The sequence below is a fragment of the Mirounga leonina genome, unplaced genomic scaffold (assembly GCF_011800145.1).
Source record: "Mirounga leonina isolate KUSES-001 unplaced genomic scaffold, KU_Mleo_1.0 Mir_376, whole genome shotgun sequence".
In the NCBI taxonomy this organism is placed as follows: Eukaryota; Metazoa; Chordata; class Mammalia; order Carnivora; family Phocidae; genus Mirounga; species Mirounga leonina.
Genome location: NW_023270718.1, coordinates 9,816,048 through 9,842,914, shown reverse-complemented (window position 1 = coordinate 9,842,914; position 26,867 = coordinate 9,816,048). Strand labels below are relative to the sequence as shown.

The 26,867-nt window shown below is 42.4% G+C and overlaps 1 protein-coding gene across 2 annotated transcripts; it reads right to left on the bottom strand.

Moving 5' to 3' along the window:
- Positions 1 to 9,097: 9,097 nt before the first annotated feature.
- LOC117997772 (zinc finger protein 471-like) lies at positions 9,098 to 25,321 on the bottom strand. Of its 2 annotated transcripts, XM_034986105.1 has the most exons (5): positions 24,111 to 25,321; positions 18,403 to 18,529; positions 15,738 to 15,833; positions 11,440 to 11,588; positions 9,098 to 11,172 (listed from the first exon to the last, which is right to left on the bottom strand). In XM_034986105.1, the coding sequence occupies exons 1-5, from the start codon at positions 24,255 to 24,257 to the stop codon at positions 9,574 to 9,576; spliced, it is 2,118 nt and encodes a 705-aa protein (XP_034841996.1). In that variant the 5' UTR covers positions 24,258 to 25,321; the 3' UTR covers positions 9,098 to 9,573. The 2 variants fall into 2 exon arrangements, with proteins under 2 accessions (XP_034841996.1, XP_034841995.1); XM_034986104.1 differs by having other exon boundaries at positions 9,098 to 11,588.
- Positions 25,322 to 26,867: the final 1,546 nt, after the last annotated feature.

The following is a 26,867-nucleotide window of genomic DNA, read 5'->3' as shown; positions in this document are numbered from 1 at the left end:
GCCCCGCCCCGCCCCGCCCCGCCCCGCGCCCACCGCGGCCGCCGAGCCCCCGACCCGGCCGGCCGCACGAACCCCGGCCGCGGGCCGCCGCCGGAAGTGGGCGTGTGCGGCCACCGCAACGCCCACTGGGAAGCGTAGTCCCGGCCAGGACGGCGGCGGGACTGAGCGGAGCGCAGGCCGCAAGGCGCGGGCCCTCCCTGGGCCTACACAGCGCCCATCGTCTCCCTTCCCGGTCGGCCGCCTCCAGCTCTTCGGGACCTCGGCCCCCGGGCGGCCATCGACACCCGGCCCGAGCCTGACCGGAAGTACAGGCCTCCGACGGCCAGCGCCCCGCAGGCTTCTGGGAGTCGGCGCCGGGTTCGGATTCGCGCAGGCGCGGTTCCATGGCGGGGCGGGGCCGACGGCGAGGGGCGGGGCCGACGGCGAGGGCGGGGCCGACGGGGGTGGCGCTGGGGTGCGGCAGGTGGCGCGCCCCCCGGCTGGGCGTCCCGCGGCTGTCCGCGCCGACCGAGTGCGGGGACGCGCGCGGCGACGGGCAGCGCTGGACCTTGCCGGTGTCCAGACTGTGAGTCTGCTGGGGGTGTGTGAGCACAGCGTGCCTTCGCGTCCGACTCGCTGCGCACCTGCGACCCCAGGTGGGTCCCCGTGTCCCTGGACGCTCGGGCCTCCCCGCTCCCCGACACCCGTCCCCCAGATGCCACTCCCCCTGCGCTTGCGGGTCCTTCCCCCAAACTCTCGTCGGGGCTAGTTCCCACCTGCCACTCCCACAGCTCGCTGCCCAGACTCGCAGTCACAGATGCCACTCACCTCGTGACCTTTTACAGTCTGCCGCGTAACCTTCACCCTTATCTGAGTTAACTGAGGTTTTTATTCATTTACGTGTTTAGGGCCCGTCTTACCAGAGCCGTCCAGAGCTTCCTGGATCCCTGGAGCTGAAAGCCTCGTTCCGCTCAATGAATAACCTCACTTAACAGCCGGGGCGCGATGCTGTTGTTACACTCACCGTCACAGACCCAAGAGGCGACGCGCCCTTACATTATCTGACATTCTGTAATATCGTTTAAGACAGAAGAGAGATGAGTGGTAGCCAGGGCCTGGGGGCAGGAGGAGGAGATGCACTACAAAGGTCTTTTCTATCTTCTCTTGGTCCTAGTAGTTACGGGACTGTATGAATTTGTCAAAATTAGAATTCTGCACCCGGGGGGCCTGGGTGGCTCAGATGGTTGAGCGTCTGCCTTTCGCTCAGGTCATGATCCCAGGGTCCTGGGATCGAGCCCTGCATCGAGCCCTGCATCGAGCCCTGCATCGGGCTCCCTGCTCAGCGGGAAGCCTGCTTCCCCCTCTGCCTCTGCCTCTCTCGCTCGCTCTCTGACTCTCATGAATAAATAAAACATTTAAAAAGAATTAGAATTCTACACCTAAAGTGAGTACGTTTTACTGTACTAGCTTTTAAAAACTCATGAAATTTTACACTTAACATCTGTGTGTAAACATTTCTCATTAAAAATAAAGTTGTAAAGCCCTCACCGACATAGAACTGAATCTAAACCACTTTAATTAAAAGACTTTCTTTGATTTAATAAAATGGCACTAGCTGGGGAGGGAGCTTAATTATGAACTAGCAAAAAGAAAACCCTGGGTAGAGAATATAACCTGTCCTTTTTCATTTTTTTTTTTTAAAGATTTTATTTATTTATTTGACAGAGAGATAGAGAGAGAGCACAAGTAGGCAGAGAGGCAGGCAGAGGGAGAGGGAGAAGCAGACTCTCCATCAAGCAGGGAGCCCAACATGGGGCTCGATCCCAGGACCCTGGGATCATGACCTGAGCCGAAGGCAGCCGCTTAACCGACTGAGCCACCCAGGTGCCCCTAACCTGTCCTTTTTCTTTCTGAAACTAGCCTCAGGGTTGTAATTGGTGTGTAGGACTTCTCTTCTACTTTATATAATGCCATACTTCTCCTAGGCTTGACCAACATCTCAGTGACTCAGGTATAACCTGACCCAAACAAACCATCAGTGGCCTGGGTGGTATTGCAGGTGTCTTCCATTTCCACTTCCGTTTACCAGTTCAAGGAAGTGGACCGTCCATAATCCTCCCAAGCCCCAATATTCTATTTATTCTAGCTTGTCAGGATCAATCACTGTGGCTTTTTTTATCCCTCTAGTGGCATGAGACATATGGAACAGACAGAGGTCACTTGGCCTTCACTGCACCTGTTGTTGTTCTTGACTGGAAGACTTCCTCCCAGGACTAAAACATTTACATAAACATAACTCAGAATTGGGAGAGGGAAACTAAAAATTTTGAACATGGGACATTATACATGGCAATTAGTACAAGGAAATGCCCCAAACATAATGTCTTTCCAGTAACTATTATAGAGCAACCCCCACCCCACCCCCACCTTTTTAACTTTATAAAACCAACCACTATATTTTTTCCTTTCTTTTTAAAAAAATCTGCTCTTCTGGAGCGCCTGGGTGGCTCAGTCGTTAAGTGTCTGCCTTCGGCTCAGGTTATGATCTCAGGGTCCTGGGATCGAGCCCCGCATCGGGCTCCCTGCTTGGCGGGAAGCCTGCTTCTCCCTCTCCCACTCCCCCTGCTTGTGTTCCCTCTCTCGCTGTGTATCTCTCTGTCAAATAAATAAGTAAAATCTTTAAAAAAAAAAATTTCCACTACATTTAATATAAAAATGATGCTTTTACGTCCCAACCCTAAGTACTCAGTTTTGCAGATAGAAAAATAGATCAACTAACAATGAACACAAGTTTACAAGAGTAAAAAATATTGAGAGCAAAAAATACAGTTAACGCATAAAATGTAACATAATGAAGATTCATTTTACTTGCTAAAGTGGAAACAGATGACAGTGGGTGGTGGTGCAAAGGAGTCATTTTTTTTTTTTTTTCAGGAAGAACATTCCTCTTTCTTCCCCGTTTTCAAACTTTTAGGGGGCTTGAGGTTATCTTGCACATTTCTGCCTAAGAGTAGTCATGTTACAGAAAAAAGCAAAATATTTAGGCAAAAATAGGCTAAATAAAGTGATACAGAGCATACCTCATGCTTGTTTTATGCATTAAAAAGCACAATATTCGAATTCATCTACACATGGTATGCAATTCAAATTTGTTCCACATAATAGCCTCTAACTAAAAACTGTTATGCTGAGTAAACTGGTGAGTGTGCTTTGTCTGAAACCCTGTGTTGAAATACTACTCTTTGTACTTAGTGTATCTACTTCTTAGTGCTGGGGGGGCAAGGAGTAGCAACTTACTCTTCAATATGCCCCCAACCACTGGGCACACAGGGTATTCACTAAGGTGGCAGTTCCCAGTGTTGTCTTGGGATTTGATTTAGGCTAGGGTGAATTTTACCAAACCAAGTAGGAATAACTAGTGAGTTTGTCTACCAGGTTTGTCAGGAAACACACACCATGGGGTTCAGTAGAGGGAATTTAACACAGGGAACTAATACAATAAAAAGGTGTTGGGAGGGGGTGCCTGGGTGGCTGTTGGTTGAGCGACTGCCTTCGGCTCAGGTCATGATCCTGGAGTCCCTGGATCGAGTCCCGCATCGGGCTCCCTGCTCGGCGGGGAGTCTGCTTCTCCCTCTGACCCTCCCCCCTCTCATGTGCTCTCTCTCTCTCTCTCTGTCTCTCATTCTCTCTCTCAAATAAATAAAATCTTTAAAAAAAAAAAAAGGTGTTGGGAGAGGTGAGAGGAAGAACAGGGAGGCAACTCAGATCAGTTACAAGAGAGCAGGTACCTTGGGGCACTTGGGTGGCTCAGTTGGTTGGGCGACTGCCTTCGGCTCAGGTCATGATCCTGGAGTCCCGGGATCGAGTCCCACATCGGGCTTCCTGCTTGGCAGGGAGTCTGCTTCTCCCTCTGACCCTCCCCCCTCTCATGTGCTCTCTCTCATTCTCTCTCAAATAAATAAATAAAATCTTAAAAAAAAAAAAAAAAAAGAGAGAGAGAGAGAGCAGGTACCAACCCTGGAGCTTGAAGGCCTAAGGGTGGAGGGGATATTATCACAGCCGCGAACCAGGGCCACTAGAGGACCTAGACAGATCCCTAGGGACGTCCCTAGCAGGAGGTGGGATCCTAATAAGGGGTGAGTGGAGGGAGGTAGAACAGAGGCAATACAGCTATTACCATAGTCACCACCCAAAGCAGAGCAAGTGAGAGAGAAACACCCTGGCTTCTCCCAACTCTCACCTTCTGGGGTATCACTGGTGCCTCCTTAGTAAACCAGACAGAAAACCAGTTGTCAGACTCTGGGAAACACCACCTGCAGAGCTTAAACTCATACAGTAGATTGTAGAGCAGGGGATAAGGCGGAAAATGGATCTTAGAGCGAAAAGGCCAATGACTGGCACAGGATCTCGCAGGGCCTACTCTGAGCTGGACCAGGGCAACAACTGCCCCATAATCCTCCAGAATGACTGCAGCACACGTCCTTGTAACCTAGAATTCTTCCCCAAATGCTGGCTATTTCCTTCTCCTTAGCGTGCACTTACCTTGGCAAATGGCTGCAATTCTTTTGGGAATCCTAGGAGTAAAGGTCATAGTGGTGTTATAGGAAGGTTTTCCTCAGGAGCACCCAGCCTCCCGTCCATACACCCAGACCTGGAAACAGGCAGTATCTAGCATGGGTGATAACTGGACTGGGGCCTCCGGGACCACACATGAAGTGTTTATTTAGACAAATAACAAAGTAAACTTTCAGTGGTCGACTACTGATCTCATTTGTAGGCTTGCTAGTAATCACGGTCAGCTATCTGTCAGACCGTCAGTGGTATGCTGGTGAAGTTGGACATGAAGCTTCCCAAGGGAAAGGAGTGTGTGTATACTATGTGAAATAAGTTTTTGTAATTATACAGATGTGTAGCACACGTCTACAAATGATACCAAAATACAATACCCTTGGATTGTCAATTCTGTATAGCAATTGATTCTCTTAGAATGCCTTTGTTGACTTTTACCAGTGTATGCTTAAAACTGACAAATGGGTATAATTCTGACAACGTTGGTTGATACTTTCATTTACGTTAAAGAGTAAGATCAAAGCAAAACAAGATGAGGACACAGGACAGAACTTCGCTTGTTATGTCAATGACAGGACTGAGCTCTTTGCTAATAGCGTTTGAATACCGGAAGAATATTTCCTCTACTTTTTGTGCAGTTCAAAATGTACAGCCATGACACATTTTTAAGTTTAACCTGAATTACTAGCATTTTCTCTGTCAACTTTTAAAGTCAACCAGCCTTGGTTTGTAGTGTATGCTCTTAAATACTCCCATCATACTTGAGTTAAAATTACCAACATGTCGTCACTGAATGCAGAGTTGTGGTATGTCCCCCCTACAAATGTTAATCATAAATAAAATATAGTAAATAAATGCTCAAAACTCAGGTTCTAAACTATTGTCTTTAATATAACTTACTGGTTATAGTAAAAATTTAGACTATAACCTATGAACATATGTATACAATACATACGTTATATATTACCCAGTATAAACATGTATTTACGTGTGTATTTCTACACACACATACATAAACACACATACGTATACACCTTTTAACAACCAGTTCACAAAATTTCTAAAAATATAAAAATTAGCTCTTGTAAGCCAGAATGAGGCTGCCCAAGTGCACCACTAAATCAACGGCTTTGCTTCTGGTGAGTTGCTGCTAGGGCTCAGCATTCCCTGGGCTGCTGCACTTCCTAGAGATCAGAAATCCCTTTGTAAGAGCAGGCCCCCTTCCCAGCATGCCAGACATCTTAAGGTATTCTCAAAAGATAGTGATGCTTTCCTCATGACACAGGTTCAAGGAAAGGCATTTTGGCCCTGTCTCAGGGAGCCTAATGACAAGGTAAGTGAGAAACTCAAGACATGAGAAAGCAAGTTCAGCATCCCAAATTTTCCAGTTCCTTCCTGTGTATCAGGCAAGGTCATTTCTGTACTTCAAATATCGTTTAGTTTCAGTCAGGACTCAGGAGATTTGCAATCACCTACCCAGAAAATTATGAGAAAAGCAATAAACTGCACAAATTAGCACATCAAATATGTAATACCCTGTGTGTGTACCATAAATTCAGTCCAGTTCAAAATTTTGTTCTAATATCTGAGGTCAAGCACTATGAAAACCCATTTTTGCAGCCATTTTCTAGGTTCTGATATAAATGTTGATACTTTGGGGAGTCTCTCAACCTCCCCTAACCTCTTTTCTTGTATCAACCTCTAGGCCACTTTAGAATCAGATTTTCATTCTTTCTCTTTTAAATCAATGAAGCCACAGTGTTGGTGAGCTAAAAGGGAAATAGGCTAACCTTTAACCTTCATCCACAGCTATCTCAGGCAAAGGATAATTAGTTGGTATGGTTTCTTAAGATTTCTTATGGGCTTCAGAGTTTTGAAAATCCCCAAATTCTCCCACAAATCATCATTCCAATAACCAGGATAGCAAATGTCCCTGAACGTCAAACAATTTACTTAAGAAATCTGCCAAAACTGTGAATTCACTTGGCATTGTAGCTCATTCTTTGATATTTAGCAATCATAGAGCTACAAGGAAGTCTTCTAACTATGTTACAGAAATGGCTGGTATTCTAGTCCATGCTTTAAAGCAAAAATTTTTAAAAAGTCATTATTGCTTTTGCTTTATATTCTCCAATTCCATTATGAACAAGCATCGGACAAACCCCTTGCACTGGCATTTCTTGTCCTTTTGATTGGTCTAAAAATGATCTCAACCACAGCGGATCAGCTGTTTTACTGTTGCTATCAAAGCATGCTACTTGCACAAAGTATGAATAGGAGCCTTATAATCCTTTGCTCCATTTCATCCAATAACCAATCTTTATAATAACCCGCTTTTCTCAGGATGTTTTGCCTGAAATCCATCCAAGGATACCAACTTCAGTATTGGTTAGGTTTCTTTGGTTGACGGCAAAAGAATTTAATCTGATTTTGAAACGAAAACAAGATACTAGTAGGATACAACTTGGAAAGAATATTCAACAGGTCAGCTCTAGTGAGCAAAGCAGCAGGATCACAGGCAGTATCCTCAAGTTGTGGCCAAAGGACGACTCATTTACAACTTCCTCCTGCGTCCCGAGGAGAGTTTCTGATTGGATTAAAGTGAACCAGGTACAACTGGCAACACAAACAAAACCTCACTGAATGACACCAGAGCAGCCCCGGGGAAAGTCTATGTGCGTTTCTGTGTGCATGGTTCCGATCTGTGCTGTAGACAAAAACAAATATCTATCTGATATGTATTATTTTCATAATTTTAACTTTATAAATTTTTGGTATTTATAGCCATATGAAAATTATACCCTGTTAGTAAATTATATCTTTCTGTATGGAATTCAACCTTATTCTTTTCAGTGACTGTGTAATCTACTGGGTTTTCTGTAATTTCACTGATTAACTAGTTTACTAGTGCCAGACATTTAAGCTACTCCAAATTTCTTGCAATTCTAATAAATGTGCTTATGCATCTATATTTCTGCACTTGTGCTTTTCAAGAAGATAAATTCCTAGATTTAGAATCGCAGCAAAGTGGTTAGTTACATTTAAAATGTTGACAGGTAACATTAGCTTCTAAAATGGCTTTTAACCAATTTATCCTCCCAATGTATAAAAATATATTTCTCACATCTGTAAGAGTACTAGCTATTATCCATAAAATTTGTGACTTATGTTGGTGGAAAGGGCTTTTTAAAATTTCAATTTATCCGATCATTACTGCAGTTAGGAACTTCCTCTATTTTATTTGACAATTTCATGTTCTGCATCTGTGAATTGCTTGTTGGTGTGCTTTTCAGACTGTATCTTATCCTTGCTGCTTTTCTTTTCTTTCTTTTTTTTTTTTAAGATTTTATTTATTTATTTGACAGAGACACAGTGAGAGAGGGAACACAAGCAGGGGGAGTGGGAGAGGGAGAAGCAGGCTTCCCACGGAGCAGGGAGCCGGCTGCGGGGCTCGATCCCAAGACCCTGGGATCATGACCTGAGCTGAAGGCAGACGCTTAACGCCTGAGCCATCCAGGCGCCCCTCCTTGCTGCTTTTCAACAGCACTTTTTAGAAGGGCTATATCCTTCATAATATGTATATGTTTAAAATATCTCCCAGCCTGTCATGTGCCTTTTAACTTTGCATAGTGCCTTATACCATGCACAGGGTCTAAAACTTTTACGTGCTCCTTCCTGTCACTCTCTCTTCATGGCTTCTAGACTCTGCGTCCAGTTTACCAAGTCTTCCTGAACTCAAAGGGATAGAAATATTCTATATTCTCTTCTAGAATTTTGTGTTTCCTATTACAACTTTAATCCATATTCAGGGAACTTCTCTGTAAGGAGTAAAATGTGGCTCTGACTTTACTTCCAGTTGGGTAACTGTCAAACACCATTTAAATAATCCATCTCCCCCCATAATATATCAAAAATACCATTTCAGTGGGGCTCCTGCCAGGCGCAGTCAGAGGAGCATGAGACTTGATCTTGGGGTTGAGTTCAAGCCCCACACTGGCTCTAGAGATTACTTAAAAATAAATAGACACTTAAAATACTACTTTTGCAATCCACTGAATTCATGGGTATAAGATCTTTTCCAAAAATTTCCTATGATGCTTGCCTACTTACCACTCTATGTGATTTTCAGAAGAAAACTGTCAATGTAAAAATATCCTACAGTTATCATGACTGAACTGAGTAAATGTAGACATCTTTACAGTATCGAAGCTTCCATCTACAAACATGTATGAATCTCCATTTATTCAGAACCTCTGTTCTCTTTCAAGAGATTAATAATTTCCTTTCCATATAGAACCATAAGTAAATTAATCTATCATTTCATTTTGAGGGGGTTGATATCAGAACTGAATTAGCCTCATGAAAGAAGTATTCCAAATACTTTACAGTATTATGTTTTATTTTTTTTCTATACTCTAATAAAACAGTTTAAAATATGGCTAGACTCTTAAAGTTCTCTATTGCTTCAGTTTTAAATATTAAGGAATTTTTCTTTTTTTGCCTTGATTAGCTATAGTCTTACATTCCTGGGTAAATTCTAATTCTTTTGTTTCAGTCTTATCCAGAGCTCTAGGCACTTCCTAAAACATATTCTGTGTACCAGGTTTACACTAAATTTCTGCACCTACAAAGGCATACAGCCCTGGAGTCATGAGAAAGCCACTATGTTACTCTGATGCCAAACTTAAAAATACTACACATGCTAATCCTCATTATCCACCTTAAGATGTAGTTTCAGTTCCAAAATTATTATAATCTCCTAGTACTGATATACTGCTTTCCAGAGTTCACTCTTTAAACATAATTTTTAAACAGACTCTGAATGATACTGACTTAACATTTACCAAGCACTTAGTCTGGGTCAGGCACTATTGCTAAGCACTTTATATGCATCAAATAGTTTAAATTTTCATAACCAGGGTTTTGAGAGAGTAGTTTAGTTACATTTACATGTTTAAAAGACCACCACGGCAGTAGTGTGAAGAAAGAACTTGAAGGAAATAAAACAGGATGTAAGACCAGTTTTTATATTGGAACAGTCCAGGTGAAATGACTGTGTTTTGGAGTAGGACAATGAGAACTGAAAGAAGTGGACGAATTCCAAAAATATCTAGCAGATATATCCACGGGGCTTGATGACATATGGGGTGAGGAAGAGCTAAATGCCTGAGATGACTCTGCAGCATGAACTTTCTGATGATGAGTAAGGTGTGCACTTTGTCTGAAGACTTTTCCACATTCTTTACATTCATAAGATCTCTCTCCAGTATGAATTCTTCTATGTAGATTAAGGTGTCCAATCTGGCTAAAGGTTTTCCCACATTCCTGACATTCATAAGGCTTTTCTCCAGAATGAATTCTCTGATGAACTGTAAGGGATTGACGATGGCTAAAGGCTTTACCACACACACTACATTCATAAGGTTTCTCCCCAGTATGACATCTTTGATGACAAATAAGAGATGATTTTGTTCTAAATGCCTTCTCACATTCAACACATTCATAGGGCCTTTGGCCGGTATGGAGTCTCCGATGCTGAGAACGGGATGAGCTATCGCTAAAAGCCTTTCCACATTCGCTACATTTATAGGGTTTCTCTCCAGTATGAACTCTCTGATGTTGAATAAGGCGGGTAGTCTGGCTGAAGGCTTTACCACATTCATTACACTCATAAGGTTTCTCTCCTGTATGAATTTTATGATGTTGGGCAAGGTGTGCCCTCTGGTTGAAAGCTTTACCACATTCCTTACATTCATAAGGTTTCTCTCCAGTATGAATTCTCTGATGAGTAGCCAGCTGTGAACTTATGCTAAAAGCTTTTCCGCATTCTTTACATTTGTAGGGTTTTTCACCAGTATGAATTCTCAAATGAATGGCAAGGTGTATACTCTGTCTAAAGGCTTTCCCACATTCCTTGCATTCATAAGGTTTCTCTCCAGAATGCACTCTTTGATGTTGTGTGAGTGAAGCATGATGGCTGAAGGCCTTCCCACAGACAACACATTCATAAGGTTTCTCTCCTGTGTGAATTCTCTGATGGACAGTAAGGGATGAGCCATAACTGAAGGTTTTCCCACACACTTTACATTTATATGGTTTCTCTCCAGTATGAATTCTCCTATGCTGAATAAGGCCTATGTGATCACTGAAAGCTTTCCCACAATCGATGCAATCAAAAGGTTTCTCTCCAGTATGGTAATACCTCCAGTGACGAATAAGGGATGTGTTCTGCCTGAAGGCTTTCTCACATTCGATACATTCATAGGGTCTTTTGTCAGTGTGACATCTCTGATGTCGGGCAAAGGATGAGCCGTCACTGAAGGCTTTCCCACATTCCTTACATTGATAGGGCTTCTCCCCAGTATGAATTCTCTGGTGCTGAGCAAGGTGGGCAGGTTGGCTGAAGGCTTTTCTACATTCCATACACTTATACGGTTTTTCTCCAGTATGAATTCTTTGATGTTGAATAAGGTGCACATTTTGGCTGAAGGCTTTCCTACATTCTTTACATTCAAAGAGCTTCTCTCCAGTATGTATTCTGTGATGTTGAACAAGGTGCTGACTCTGGTTAAAGGCCTTCCCACATTCTTTACATGTATACGGTTTTTCACCAGTATGAATTCTCTGATGAACAGTAAGGGAGGAGCTGTGGGTAAACATTTTCTCACATTCATGACATTTAAAAAGTTTCTTTCCTGCATAGACTTTGTGTTTTACTACCGTGGAATTTTGGGAAAAGCTTTTTTTACCTGACCTGTGATTATAAACATTTTCTTCTATATTGTCTAGATGGACAAATTTCCCAGATTTGTTATAGTTGTGATCTATTTCCTTAGTAAGGGTTTTCTTATGAGTGGTTACTTCTTGCCTGATAAATGCCTCTTGACTTACCAACTCCCTCTCAAATAGATCTTCACATTTCCAATTTTCTCTGTAAGTGGAAAACTCAAGTCCATAGCCTGCAATTCTCTCCATTAACACATCATCATACATGAAGTGCTTCAGAGATAATTCTTGTGTCTCATATATAGATCCCAAATCTGAAAGATAACAAAAATCAAGTGCTTCCTTTATCATCGGATATAACAAAGGAAATATTTAATGTGGACAAGGTGATTGAAAAATAGGGAATCCCACAAAATCTATTATGCACCACCACATCAACTGAAAAATATGCAAGCGGATTTCAGAGCTCAGGGAAACATGGAGAAGGTGATTAAGAGAATTAAATGTAGGATAATGAGGTCCTAGAGAAGTAGGCTACAATAATATATTTTTTTAAAGATTTTATTTATTTATTCATAAGAGACAGAGAGAGAGGCAGAGGGAGAAGCAGGCTTCCCGCTGAGCAGGGAGCCCGATGTGGGGCCTGATCCCAGGACCCTGGGATCATGACCTGAGCCGAAGGCAGATGCTTAACCATCTGAGCCACCCAGGCGCCCAATAATAATATTTTTTAATTTTATCCTGTATTAACATAACAGACTATAAATTAAACACCATTCCTCTATTCTTTCCCACTTCCAGTTGACTTGCATATACAGGTAGGTGAATGTTGTTTAAATATGAATATCATCACATAATTACTGCTGATCAAAAATCTCTACAGATTCTCAGCAACCACAAATACCTTATGCTTCATGACTTCCCTTGGGGTTTAGGTAAACTCCTAGACTAATCTTTTCATAACCAGAAAATAGTGTTTGTATGTACCATTGCTACATATTTCAATACAGCAAACTCTTCATTTCTCAGAGATCCCTGAACTTCGGGTTGCATAGTAAGGCATTTTTCCATTCATCTTCTCATTCTCACCAGCCTAAGAAGAGTGTCACTTCCCAGTCCACATCTTAATGGGGTTTTGCCATAACTCTTTTTGAATAAACTAGTTTCATAATGATATGTAGGTGTGTATTACTATTATCAAGTTTTTTTACTGCCACTTAAAATACCTTTCTTGCCTTGTGAGCTAGAATATAAGCTTCAGGGAAGGAATAATATGCTTTAAACACTACTACTAAATCACTTAACATATATTACAGAAACTCAGGCATATATAAGTTCTCAATAAATACATAAAGAAATTTGTATTGAAGAGATGATACTAAGAGAAAATTTCAGGGAAAAGGTTGGTATCAAGAAAGGGCAAAAGAGAAAGTGCTTTCCTTTCCTCTCTTAGTAATAGTAAATTAGTAATAGTAAATTACTGACTAATCCAATACTCCCTAAAACAGTTTTCTACTATGTGTCAAACATTATGGACACTAATGTAATAAAAGACCAGTTGTTCTTGAGGAGTATACAAAGTGATTAGAAAGGTAAGACCAACAAAGAAAGTAATTGAGAAGAAAATATGGAATATCAAGTACCAAATACCACAGAGCCCATGTGGTAAAAGGTAAAACTAGTATAGAAGTTCAGAGATGAAAGAGATCAAATCTACTAAAGCAGTTAGGAAGGACTCAAGGGCGCCTGGGTGGCTCAGTTGGTTAAGCGACTGCCTTCGGCTCAGGTCGTGATCCTGGAGTCCCGGGATCGAGTCCCATATCGGGCTCCTTGCTCAGCAGGGGGTCTGCTTCTCCCTCTGACCCTCCCCCCTCTCATGTGCTCTCTCTCTCTCATTCTCTCTCTCAAATAAATAAATAAAATCTTTAAAAAAAAAAAAAAAAGGAAGGACTCAAAAGTGTTAACAAGCTTCCTACCCCTTCCTGCTGCTTCTTTCCTTCCGAACACTCAGGCTTCAGTAATTCTAGAATTGAGGCCATGAGAGTTCAATGAACCAATCACCTATAGTTTTTCTTACACAGACGACTGAGGGGAGAAATACTGGACAGAAAAACAGAAAGCTGGGTACATCATGGATTCCTCCCATGAAGATAGTCTTCAACACTACAACCTCCCATGGGAAACCATGGTTGTCCCTTATCTTTTTGGCCTTTCTCAACACAGATGCTAAGATATCTTACTCACTTAATAATAGTTGAATCTATACTGTGACTCAATATCCCACCAAATGTATAGGCTTCATCACCCTTCCTTCTACCTTCCTATTCTTCACAAGGCCAATTATTACTTCTTATCAGGAAAGTTCCTCTATTTCCCTATTTAAGGCAGGTGGTAGATTCCTACACAACAAAGTATAAAGCATGTCTAAGCAGGACTAATTTCTCTTCCAATATTTGGCTAATTGGAGGATCCTGGAAATCTAGGATCCAAATCATCTCAAAATGTAAAGATCCAATACTGTTATGGAAGTGAAAGAATTTCATAAAGGCACAATTATCATGTATGATTTCAACATTCCCTTGTCTTTGTGAACATTCAGTTCAGTGGGGGAGGCAGAAAATAAGCATGTAAACCATAAGCAGGTTAATTACAGGCTTTCCTGAATGTTACAAAGAAAATAAGTGGCTTGATAGAAAGTAATTGGGTTGGAATAAGGGAATGTTCATTACAGAAGGTGGTTAGGGAAGGCCTCTGATGAGATGATTTTTGAGCTCCGGCCTGAGAGTCTGTGGGAATTCACAGTGCCTAGCTAGATAAGATTTTTTTTTTTTTTTAAGATTTTTATTTTATTTATTCATGAGAGACAGAGAGAGAGAGAGGCAGAGGGAGAAGCAGGCTCCAAGGAGCAGAGAGCCCAATGCAGGACTCGATCCCAGGACCCTGGGATCATGACCTGAGCTGAAGGCAGATGCTTAACCATCTGAGCCACCCAGGCACCCCAAGATTTAATAAATCTTATCTGGATGAAACTAGTTGAAAAGCAAAGAAGGAGTGTCCAGAAAACTGGGCCCCCTTTAAGGTTTCTGGACTGAAAACAGCCAGATCCTCATTGCGGCTCAATGCACTCATCCGGGGAGTAAATGCTTGACTTAGGAGAAACATTTATCTTTGGAGGTCACATACCCCATGCACTCCCTGTCTACACGCCGGTCATGAGCACAGCTTGTTCTATTCACAAGATACTCCCTATACCACTGTCCTGATTATTACAGCTTCACATTCCTTCTTGTTTTTCTTATTCCCTTGTTGTATTGATAACATTCACAATAAAGGTGGAGGCAGAGTCTGGCTCGGGACCTTCCGCCACTAGAGCATCCAATCCCCAGGCCCTCCCCTTTCTCCTACTAAGGTGTCTTTTCATTCTCTGTCTCAGGGTTTGCTGGCCAAAGCCGACAGGAGTCAAGCATGGACAGACAGCCAAGAGAAGGGCATTCTGGGCAGAGAAAACAGGAAGTGCACAAGCCTGAATCAGTAAAGAGCTTGGTGAGTTCAGAAAAGGTGACCAATGGGTAAAAGCAGTGCTTCTCAACTGTACTGTCAGGCACTCGTCAACATCTGTAAGGCAAACAGAGGCAAAAGAATGATACTGCTTGTGATCCAGAAGCAACCAAACTTGGAACTCAGACTGCCTCTGGCCGCACCTGGTCTCTCAAGGCTTAGAGATTCTGTATGTTCGCATACCTTTAACACACTTGAATACCTGGATACCTCACATAGTTTAGAAAACTCTGTACTAAAGTAGAGTGAAAAAGCTAAAAAATCATAGAGGATAAGGTAAGAGAAGTAGGATAGAGCTGGTTACATAGGGGCTGGTAAGGTCTGGGTCTTTCCTATTTGCAACAGGAAAGCAAAGAAAAATATAAAGCAGGACAGATTATGATTTTTTTTTTTAAAGATTTATTTATTTATTTGAGAGAGTGAGAATGAGAGAGAGAGAGTACATGAGAAGGGGGAGGGTCAGAGGGAGAAGCAGACTCCCTGCTGAGCAGGGAGCCTGATGCGGGACTCGATCCAGGGACTCCAGGATCATGAGCTGAGCTGAAGCAGTCGCTTAACCAACTGAGCCACCCAGGCACCCCCAGATTATGATTTTCAAGCAGCACCCAATTTAGGAGTTAAGATTTAAGAAACAGAGAAGCTTATATAAGTCTATATGGCAAAAGGAAAGAAGGGATGGGAAAGAGCTGGATAGAGATTTTTGCAAACTGAGTTAGCTATTAGAGAGAAGAGATATCTAGACATTTCGGGAGCCGATGCTACATACTAAAGTTTCAATTTTCTCCTCAGGCTTGGAAGGCTTGAGAAGAGCTTCTAATAGCATAAGAAAGGAGAAAGTATCACCTTTGAAAATAGCTGAGCCATTATCTAGAAAGGATTCCCCTATCTGGTTCTCCCACACTCACCTGGGAATGGGCTTCTTGTCATCTCTGTCTTCATCTCCCAAGGCTCTTTCCCTTGCTCCAATAAAGAGATCATATATGGCTTAGAGATGCAAAGACCTGCATACAAAAAAAAAAAAAAAGACATGAAAATTGGCCGTGTTTTGGGTATTTCAGAGCTATAAATCAGTTCCTTAATACTGATGGAATGACATAACATGAATGATTAGATCAAAGGGTAAAACACATTTTAGAGACAGATTACATAAAGCTTCTGGCATAGTCTAGTGGAACTGCCAACAGTCAACTTTATGAAAGTTAAGCAATTTTCTAAAGGACTCGGGGCAGAAATTCTGCCCAGCATTTTCACAGGATCATCAGACAGCCAGTAAGTGATGTATTGTAAAGAGCCCCTAGAGACAGAGTTTGGAGTTTGAATCAAGTTAACTGCCTGCTTAAAAAAACAAAACAATGTGGTATATATACACAATGGAATATTATGCAGCCATCAAAAGGAATGAAAGCTTGCCATTTTCAACGACGTGGATAGAACTGGAGGGTGTTATGCTGAGCAAAATAAGTCAATCAGAGAAAGACATGTATCATATGACCTCACTGATATGAGGAATCCTTAATCTCAGGAAACAAACTGAGGGTTGCTGGAGTAGTGGGGGGTGGGAGGGATGGGGTGGCTGGGTGATAGACATTGGGGAGGGTATGTGCTATGGTGAGTGCTGTGAATTGTGTAAGACTGATGAATCACAGATCTGTACCTCTGAAACAAATAATACATTATATGTTAAAAAAAAAAAAGAAGATAGCAGGAGGGGAAGAATGAAGGGAGGGAAATCAGAGGGGTAGATGAACCATGAGAGACGATGGACTCTGAAAAACAAACTGAGGGATCTAGAGGGGAGGGGAGTGGGAGGATGGGTTAGCCTGGTGATAAGTATTAAAGAGGGCACGTTCTGCATAGAGTACTGGGTGATATACGCAAACAATGAATCATGGAACACTACATCAAAAACTAATGATGTAATGTATGGTGATTAACATAATAATAAAAATTAAAAAAATTTAAAAAACTCTTCAGAGAAATATAACAGAATCTACAGCCTCTACAATGTTATTATTTATAGTGTCTGAGATAAAAATCCAAAATTATTACACCTAAGTAGAAAGAGGGAAAAGTTAATCACACTCAGAAAAATAAGCAATTAATGAGGAGCTAACCAGTGATAACACAGATGTTGGAATTAGTAGACCAGGATTTAAAAACTGCTATAATAGGGACGCCTGGGTGGCTCAGTCGTTAAGCGTCTGCCTTTGGCTCAGGTCATGATCCCAGGGTCCTGGGATTGAGCCCCGCACTGGGCTCCCTGCTCAGCAGGAAGCCTGCTTCTCCCTCTCCCACTCCCCCTGCTCGTGTTCCCTCTCTTGCTGTGTCTCTCTCTGTCAAATAAATAAAATCGGTAAAAACAAAACAAAACAAAACAACTGCTGTTATATCCATACCCAAAAATGTAAAGGAAAATATGCTTAGAATTTCTCAGCAGAGAAATAGAAATTATAAAAAAAGAACCAAGTGGAAAGTTTAGAATTGAAAAATATAGTATCTGAAATTTAAAAATTCACTACATTGGGGTGTCTCGGTGGTGCAATCAGGTTAAGCACCCAACTCTTGGTTTTGGCTCAGGTCCTATCTCAGTGTCATGGATCAAGCCCTGCGTCAGGCTCCGTGCTCAGTGCAGAGTCTACTTGAGATTCTCTCTCCCTTTCCCATCCCACTCAGGCTTGCTCTCTCAAATAAATGAATAAAACTTTTTATTTTTTTATTTTTTATTTTTTAAGATTTTATTCATTTATTTGACAGAGAGAGAGATAGGAGAGAGGGAACACAAGTAGGGGGAGTGGGAGAGGGAGAAGCAGGCTTCCCGCTGAGCATAGAGCCCGATGCGGGGCTTGATCCCAGGACCCTGGGATCATGACCTGAGCCGAAGGCAGCCGCTTAACTGACTGAGCCACCCAGGCGCCCCAATCAATAAATCTTTTTAAAAAATTCACTACATTGGCTTAACAAGACAGTGAAGAAAACACAAAAAGAGTAAGTAAATTTGAAGTTAGTCCAATAGAAACAGAAATTATCTAATCTGACATACAAAGAAAAAAGATTTTAAATAATGAACAGATCTTCAGCTACCTAGGGCATAATATCAAAGGTTCTAATACACTTGTAATTGAAATACCAAGAGAGACAGCAGAAAAAATTATTTGAAGAAATAAAGCCAAAAATTATTCAAATTTGATGAAAGACATACATTTTGTTTCAAGAAGCTCAGTGAACCACAAGCAGGATAAAAGGGGCTTCTCAGAGAAGCATGGTGCATGCATTGTTCATTCATGCATGAAACACATCTTTTTGGGGCACCTGGGTGGCTCAGATGGTGGGGCATCTGCCTTCGGCTCAGGTCATGATCTCCAGGTCCCGGGATCGAGCCCCTGAGTCGGGCTCCCAGCTCAGCAGGGAGTCTGCTTCTCCCTCTCCCTCTGCTCCTCCACCCCACTTGTGCTCTATCACTCTTTCTCTCTCAAATAAATAAAATCTTTTAAAAAAAGTTTTAATAATAAATAAAAATGTAAAGAGTCACTAATGTAATTCTAAATTATGCAGAGGAGAAAATATTCTTACCCAGTGATACCAGGTTCTGATAGTTCTCCAACATCATATTCTTGTACAAATTCCTCTGAGCAGGGTTCAGCCATTCCCATTCCTCCTGGGAAAAGTCTATTGCCACATCCTTGAATGTCACCAAGTCCTGAAATGACACAAATACACTCTTGATCAACCAATGCTCATTTTCATGCATAATTCCACGTTGAAGCTTTAAGTTGTTTCTACTTTATGTGAAAAATAGCCCTTGGAGGAGAAAAAATATTAAACCATTATAATATGAAGCTCCAACCTAAAATGGTAGTTATTGAAGTGTTAAATTGCACTGTATGCAAGGATGCTAACCTATTTCTTGGCATGTGGAAATACGGACAGTGGCCACAGGGCAGTAAATAAGAGCCTCAAGGAATGACTTACACCTCTGGTTGAACCTTTAAAAACAAAAAAGATTATCTAAATTGATTGTTTGCAAATGGTACTCTATGAGATCCTAGCGTTTCAGAAGGGAAGGGGCACTGAACTGATGCGGCTGATTTTATTTTTTCTTACACAATAAAAATAATGAATATAACTAGAATGCAATTTTCTCATGCTATGCCATTAAGAACTAGCATGCCATGCCATACCAGAGTAAACTGGGTAATATGAGAAATCACCCAGCATTAAGACTACAACACATTCAGTCTGTATATTGAGTCTGCATACAACAAACCTATATACTTATGATAATATCAAAATGAAACCGAATAAAATTTTTAGCTTATTTTTAAAGTATCTTTTTAGGGATGACTGGATGGCTCAGTCGGTTGAGCATCTGCCTTCGGCTTGGGTCGTGATCCCAGGGTCCTGGAATCGAGTTCCGCGTCAGGCTCCTTGCTCAGTAGGAGTCTACTTCTCCCTCTCCCTGCCGCTCCCCCTGCTTGCACACTCTCTCTCTCTCAAATAAATAAATAAAATCTTTTAAAAAAATAAATAAATAAAGATTTATTTATTTTAGAGAGTGAGCAAGTGAGCAAGCATGGGGAGGGGGAAAAGAAAGAGGGAGGGAGAGAGAGAGTCTTAGAGTCTTAAGCAGATTCCACAGTGAGTGCAGAGCCCAGTGCAGGGCTCAGACTCACTACCCTGAGATCATGACCTCAGCCAAAAGCAAGAGTTGGATGCTTAACCAACTGCGCCACCCAGTGCCCCTAATTTTTAGTTTCTTAAAGAATTAAATGTGTTAAGAAAAAAATAAACGTCCAGTTATAATCACCAGCAGGTTGTAAGAAATTTTTAAAAATATGGGGCGCCTGGGTGGCTCAGATGGTTAAGCGTCTGCCTTCAGCTCAGGTCATGATCCCAGCGTCCTGGGATTGAGCCCCGCATCGGGCTCCCTGCTCAGCGGGGAGTCTGCTTCTCCCTCTCCCTGCTCATGCTCTCTCTCTCTCTCTCTCTCTCTGTGTCTCAAATGAATAAATAAAATCTTTAAAAAAAATATTATGGGCATTTTTCATATTCAGATTTGTTTATTTCCTTCGAAAAGAAAAATCTTCATGCTCAGTGCCTTGTATACCAATGACATTGGTAACTGACTATATAAAGACAAAGCTATACACAGAACGTCTTAATTTGCTTTTTGACAGTAAACGCTTAAGTTTAGAACAAAGTCATGATACAAAAATATTTAACGTATGGGACTTCAGAAGATATATACACATTTGAGCAAATGTTTAGTCTATTTTCCACATAAAAGTATTAAAAATTTGTTGTTGTTGTTTATTTTTAATCTCTACACCCAACGAGGGGCTTGAATTCATGACCCCAAGATAAAAAATTACATGATCTTCTGACTGAGCCAGCCAGGCGCCTGGTATTAAATTTTTTTTTTTCAGATTCACTGTGAGCTACTGGTTTTCCTGAATTCTGGATTGCCCCTTCTAGTTAGCTGAGGCTGTCATTTTGGCTGATACCCATCATTTCCCATGTTCTTATAAAACCAAATTCATTCACATGAATTTATCAAAGCAAGCAGTAGTCACATTCTTTCCAATATTTAGTATAATTTGGTCACTAGTAAGGAAATAGGTGTTTTGGCTATTCCCACAGAAAAATAAATTTGATTGCTTGTGATCCTGGTATTCATGGCTAATTATTTGGTATGTATACCATCAGATTTTTCCCAATGTTTATGTAGGTATCTTTTTTTTTTTTTAAGATTTTATTTATTTATTTGACACAGAGAGAGAGACAACTAGATAGGAAACACAAGCAGGGGGAGCAGGAGAGGGAGAAGCAGGCTCCTGGCTGAGCAGGGAGCCCAATGCGGGGCTCGATCCCAGGACCCTCGGATCATGACCTGAGCCGAAGGCAGACGCCTAACGACTGAGCCACCCAGGAGCCCCTGTAGGTATCTTTATATGCACGTATGTCTAGTTCTTATTTTTTACCGATAATCTTATATTCAATTAAATAAATTCTAATTTATAGCATTTGAAGAGATTATAATTATTTTTTAAGAAGAAAAACATTTATTGCAAGGTGCAAGGTATCAGATAATATATGGGATTTCCAGAAGGACTAAAGAACAAAGTTTGCATGCTACACAACCAAAAGCTACACATCAGGAGAAAAGCCCAATTAGACCAAGATGGTATTTTTCAAAAATCTCATTCTCCAGTGTCACCCACAGATAAGCACCTAACATGCTATGATTCGACCAGTAGGAACTTCAGCCAGAGCTGCCCCAGAACAACCAAATCCCTCTGCCACTATGTTGGCTTTAAAATCCTATATCCCTGAACTTAGCTGCTGCTTCCTGTTGCTGACTTCTACCTTCCACACATTGCATTGGAAGTCTCTACTTGGCATATATAAGTCATATATAGAACCCTATTTGCAAAGGAGTCTGGGTTAACGCAGTTTTTAGCTTTCTGGTTTGCCCCAATACACAGTAAACAAAAACTGATCTTATACTAGGCCAACAAAAGCCTTAACAAATGTTAAACCCCAAAATTTTCAGGCTATAGTCTCTGTTCAGGATTCAGAACAACTAAAAACTATGAAAAGATGAACTTAAAACCTTATGTACTTGAAAACCTATACATGGGGCACTGGGTGGCTGTCGGTTAAGCGTCTGCCTTTGGCTCAGATCATGACCCCAGGGTCCTGGGATTGAGTCCTGCATCGGGCTCCCTGCTCAGTCTCCATCTGTGTGCACTTTCTCTCAAATAAATAAATAAAATCTTTTTTTAAAAAAAGAAAATCTATACATAACTAATAGAGAGTAATAAAATTACTTTTTTTAAGATTTCATTTATTTGACAGAAAGAGAGAGAGCACAAGCAGGGGGAGCAGTAGGGGGAGCGGGAGAAGCAGACTCCCCACCGAGCAGGGAGCCGGACGTGGGGCTCAATCCCAGGACGCTGAGATCATGACCTGAGCCAAAGGCAGATGCTTAACTGACTGAGCCACCCAGGTGCCCTATAAAATTAAACTAGTAAAACAGACAACAAATTTAGGATATGGAAAAATGGGAACCCTCATACACTGCTGCTGAGGAGGTAAAGTGGCACAGCTGCTTTGAAAAAACAGCTTAGCAATTTCTTAGGAAGTTAAATATGAATTGACCATATGACCCAGAAATTCCACTCCCAGGTTAATCTACCCAAGAAAAATGAAAACGTATCTCCAAATAAAGATTGCACATTTCACTATTTAATGTATACTAATTCATTTATTTGTGTCTATTTTCCCCCTCTGCCCCACAAGGGCACAGTCTTTGTCGTTTCTTGCTGCTCCGCCAAAATCTAAAAGACCACCTGGCATGTACAAGGTCAAAAAATATCTGTTAAATAAATAACTTTAAAATAACCAGCAAAGGGGCGCCTGAGTGGCTCAGTTGGTTAGGCGTCTGCCTTCGGCTCGGGTCATGATCCCAGGGTCCTGGGATCGAGCCCCACGTCGTGCTCCCTGCTCTGCAGGAGGCCTGCTTCTCCCTCTCCCACTCCCCCTGCTTGTGTTCCCTCTTTCACTATGTCTCTCTCTGTCAAATAAATAAATAAAATCTTTAAAAAACAAAACAAAACAAATACAAGGGGGCGCCTGGGTGGCTCAGTCAGTTCAGTGCCCAACTCTTGATTTTGGCTCAGGTCATGATCTCAGCATCCTGAGATCAAGCCCTGCATCCAGCTCCCCGCTCCATATGTAGTCTACTTAAGATTCTCTCTCTCCCTCTGCACCTCCCCACCTGCTCATGCACTCTCTATCTCAAATAAATAAATAAATAAATATTATTTTTTTAAAAAACACAGAAATACAAGTAAAACTGAATGTAGTCTAGGGCACCTGGGTGTCTCAGTCGGTTGAGCCTCCAACACTTGATTTCAGCTTAGGTCTTGATCTTGGGGTCGTGGGATCAAGCCCTTAGTCGGGCTCCACGCCCAGCGAGGAGTCTCTTTATCCCTCTCCCTCTGTTCCTTTCCTTGCTTGCTCTCGAGTGCTCTCTCTCTCTCAAATAAATAAATAAATATCTTTAAAAAAACCAAAAAAAAACAAAACTGAATGTAGTCCAGCAAAAGAATCAAGTGTAAGATGCAGGGAGCATTCTAAATCAGTTAAGAAAGAGATGAGTTATTCAACAAATGCCACTCGGTCAACTAGAGAGGCAAGTGGGAGAAAAATGAACCCCTGACTCACTTACGATACGTTAAACATTTAAGGTAACAATTTGATGTAAATTAAGTTTAATGTATAAATTTAATGTAACTTTGAACCTTATCTTCACAGAAAAAAATCACCAAAATCTAATATAAACTTATCAGAAAACTATGAGGAGTAAAACAAATCTTTTAGAAGAAAACTGGGTATCTACAGATCCTGGGGTAGACAAGGATTTCTTAAACAGGACCCAAAAAAACACAAGCTGTGAAGGGAAAAACCTATCTGTGTATGAATAGAATACCCTGGATGATATATGTCTCCTAAGAACTGGAAGGCAAAAGGGAGGTTTTATGTCTTAAATTTCATACTATATATATCACCTATTTAAATTTTTTAAATTGCAAAAATTAACTAGAATAAGGTTTTTAAGGTAAACAAAGAAAAACATTTAAGAACTTAAGGATAAAATTAGAGATTTGAACAAAATTCAGCCAGAAGGATGATTCCTAATGCATTCTAAAAATAAGAGAGGAACAGCAAATGCGCATTTTACTTGGAACCCAACTCACTTGTTCCAAGACACCTCTATTCCACATAACAGAAACCAAATCTTTTCCCAGGCGTCAATACTGAATTAAATATGAAGTGGTTGGGGCGCCTGGGTGGCTCAGTCGTTAGGCATCTGCCTTCGGCTCAGGTCATGATCCCAGGGTCCTGGGATCGAGCCCCGCATCGGGCTCCCTGCTCGGCAGGAAGCCTGCTTCTCCCTCTCCCACTCCCCCTGCTTGTGTTCCCTCTCTAGCTGTCTCTCTCTCTGTCAAATAAATAAATAAAATCTTAAAAAAAATAAAAATAAAAATAAAAAATAAATATGAAGTGGCAAGAGGGGACTCAGAGGAGGCTCTCTATGCCTCATCATACTCAGTTTTACTTACCCATCAGGCAGTTTGCGTTAGCGTGCTCTGGGAAAAGTGGGCACCAGGCCCGTCAAGACTGTTGTTAATCAGGGAATTTTCAAAAGAAAAGAAGCATTACTAAGTCCTAAAGAGTAAGACTGCCTTTCACGGATGAGAATGGAAGTAACTAACCTGGGATATGGCTTTCACTAGTTCAACAGTCATTTCCACCTTTCCTTCCTGGCTTCTCTTGGAGAACAGCAGTATCCTAGAGGACAGGCATGGAGGGAGAGAAAGGGGAGTGAGAAGATGAGGCCTGCTCTCCGCTCCCAGAATCATCAGCCTAAAAAGTCTGTCTTCCCCTTCTTCCTCCCAGCTTTCCTTAATTCCACTGCCCAAATAACTGGAAGATTCTAGGCAACCTATGGCCACTGAGGACTGTAACTTATAATTCTGTTTCTCTTATGCTTGAGTTCCTAAATTTAATCTTTTTCCTAAAAGTTGCCTTCCCATTCTTGGTCTTATTTTTATAGGTAAAGGTGGCTCTTTCCCTCCCTGCATCTCTGCTTCATGCTTTGACACAGTCTACAATGTGAAAAGCTGACTCCTCAATGCATCAGAAGCCAGGGTTATCATTCTCCACCCAAATCCCCACAGGCCTCGCCTGCCTCTCACGCTGACAATGGGCACTGGCATAATTTAGCATCCGATTCTGCCACCTTCAGTCTCACCTCTGTCTTCAGTCCCTTGGCTTCCCTTCCTTTTTGTCACCCAGAACTGAAGGTATCTCCTGCTCCAGTCGGGGGCTCTAGTCAGTCGCCCCACCTACTGCTTTTTCCTGGAATTCTTGAACTGGGAGCAGGGAATTCTACTCTAGGATTCTTACCTCAGCAGCAGACAATACCCAAAACCAACACACATCAAGAAGCTAGTGTTCTTCCAAGTCGTCTCCCCATACACCTCAGTCACTCCGGGCCAGCTACAAGCACACAGTGTGACACGCAAACACTGACCCAAGATCTCACCGACTTCCTGACCACAGAGGACATAATCCCAAGCACCCAAAGGAAGCCACATCATATGCAGTCACATACACCATGGTCTCGGAGGCCCATGTACAAACACACATGGTGACACACAAATATCACACACACCCCCCCAATCTTATTCTCTCACCCACAACATGGCTCACTGCGCCCTCATCTCTGCCTTGCTCATGCAAGCACACTCCACCACCTAAAAGAGGCTCTATCTGCAAGCCTTCAGGGGACAATCTGCAGTTCACGTGGTCTCCGTCCTGCTTACTCTGGTCTCACACACAACCCCGTCACTAGCTTTCCTCTCTCTCCCACACACACAAACGTGACGGTCTCTCACACTCCACATTCACACACAAAAACACACACATTCTCAATGGACACTTTTTTTTTTTTTTTTAAGATTTTATTTATTTATTTGAGACAGAGAGCGTGAGAGGGAGGAGGGTCAGAGGGAGAAGCAGACTCCCTGCCGAGCAGGGAGCCCGATGCGGGACTCAATCCCGGGACTCCAGGATCATGACCCGAGCCGAAGGCAGTCGCTTAACCAACTGAGCCACCCAGGCGCCCTCAATGGACACTTTCAAAGACACTTGGATTTCTGTTACACGTAGATACTCTTCAAGAACAAAATTCAGCCGAGGAAAATGTAAAGGTCTAATTGGTTCTGTTCAGCAATTCGAGAACAGGGCTACATCCCATCCTGCAAGCAGAGGGGAACTCCAAGGAGTTGCATGAATCAGACAGTTTTAGGAGGGTGGGGCAAGAGGTTATTAGCAAAAGGAAGGAAAGGACTGTTGCAGGCCAGGTAACTTTCCCTGAGTGGGACTGTGAGGGGTCTTACGCAGATTACCTCAGCTTCCTTTGGGGGAATGGAGAAGGCCCATGTGACATGTTACCTCATTGGTGCCATCTAGAAAATTCTTGACTGGTCAGCTAAAACTCCATTTCTGGGGTAGGTGGAAACTGCAATTAGGACGGCTACTGGAGCACCTGGGCGGCTCAGTCGTTAAGCATCTGCCTTCGGCTCAGGTCATGATCCCGGGGTCCTGGGATTGAGTCCCGCGTCGGGCTCCCTGCCCCACGGGAAGCCCGCTTCTCCCTCTCCCATTCCCCCTGCTTGTGTTCCTGCTCTCACTATCTCTCTCTCTGTCAAATAAATAAATAAAATCTTCAAAAAAAAAAAAGGATGGGTATTAACTGCCTGTCTGAGGACTTGACCTAAATGGTGCCAAATTGGGCCTGTGGTTTTCTTTTTACCACTACACAAACACATCCTGGTCTCTCACATTGTAGTTGTGCCCCCTTCCCCCACGTCTCACACACACCAAATACACAGTGCCCTCTCTCACACTCAGATACCTCATAGGACAGACACACACACTGCAGTCACACACTCACACCAACATGCTCCTGACATCTCACACTTTCTCTTACACACACCTGCCACCATTTCTGACATCTCACACACACACACCTCCCACCATCCCTGGCAGCTCACACTTTCTCTCACACACACCCCTCCACCATCTCTGGCAGCTCACACTTTCTCTCACACACACCCCTCCACCATCTCTGGCAGCTCACACTCTCACACACACACACCTCCAACATGTGGCAGCTCACACTTTCTCTCACACACACCCCACCACCATCTCTGGCAGCTCACACTTTCTCTCACACACACACACCTCCATGTGGCAGCTCACACTTTCTCTCACACACACCCCTCCACCATCTCTGGCAGCTCACACTTTCACACACGCCCCTCCACCATCTCTGGCAGCTCACACTTTCTCTCACACACACACACCTCCAACATGTGGCAGCTCACACTTTCTCTCACACACCCCCTCCACCATCTCTGGCAGCTCACACTTTCTCTCACACACCCCCTCCACCATCTCCGGCA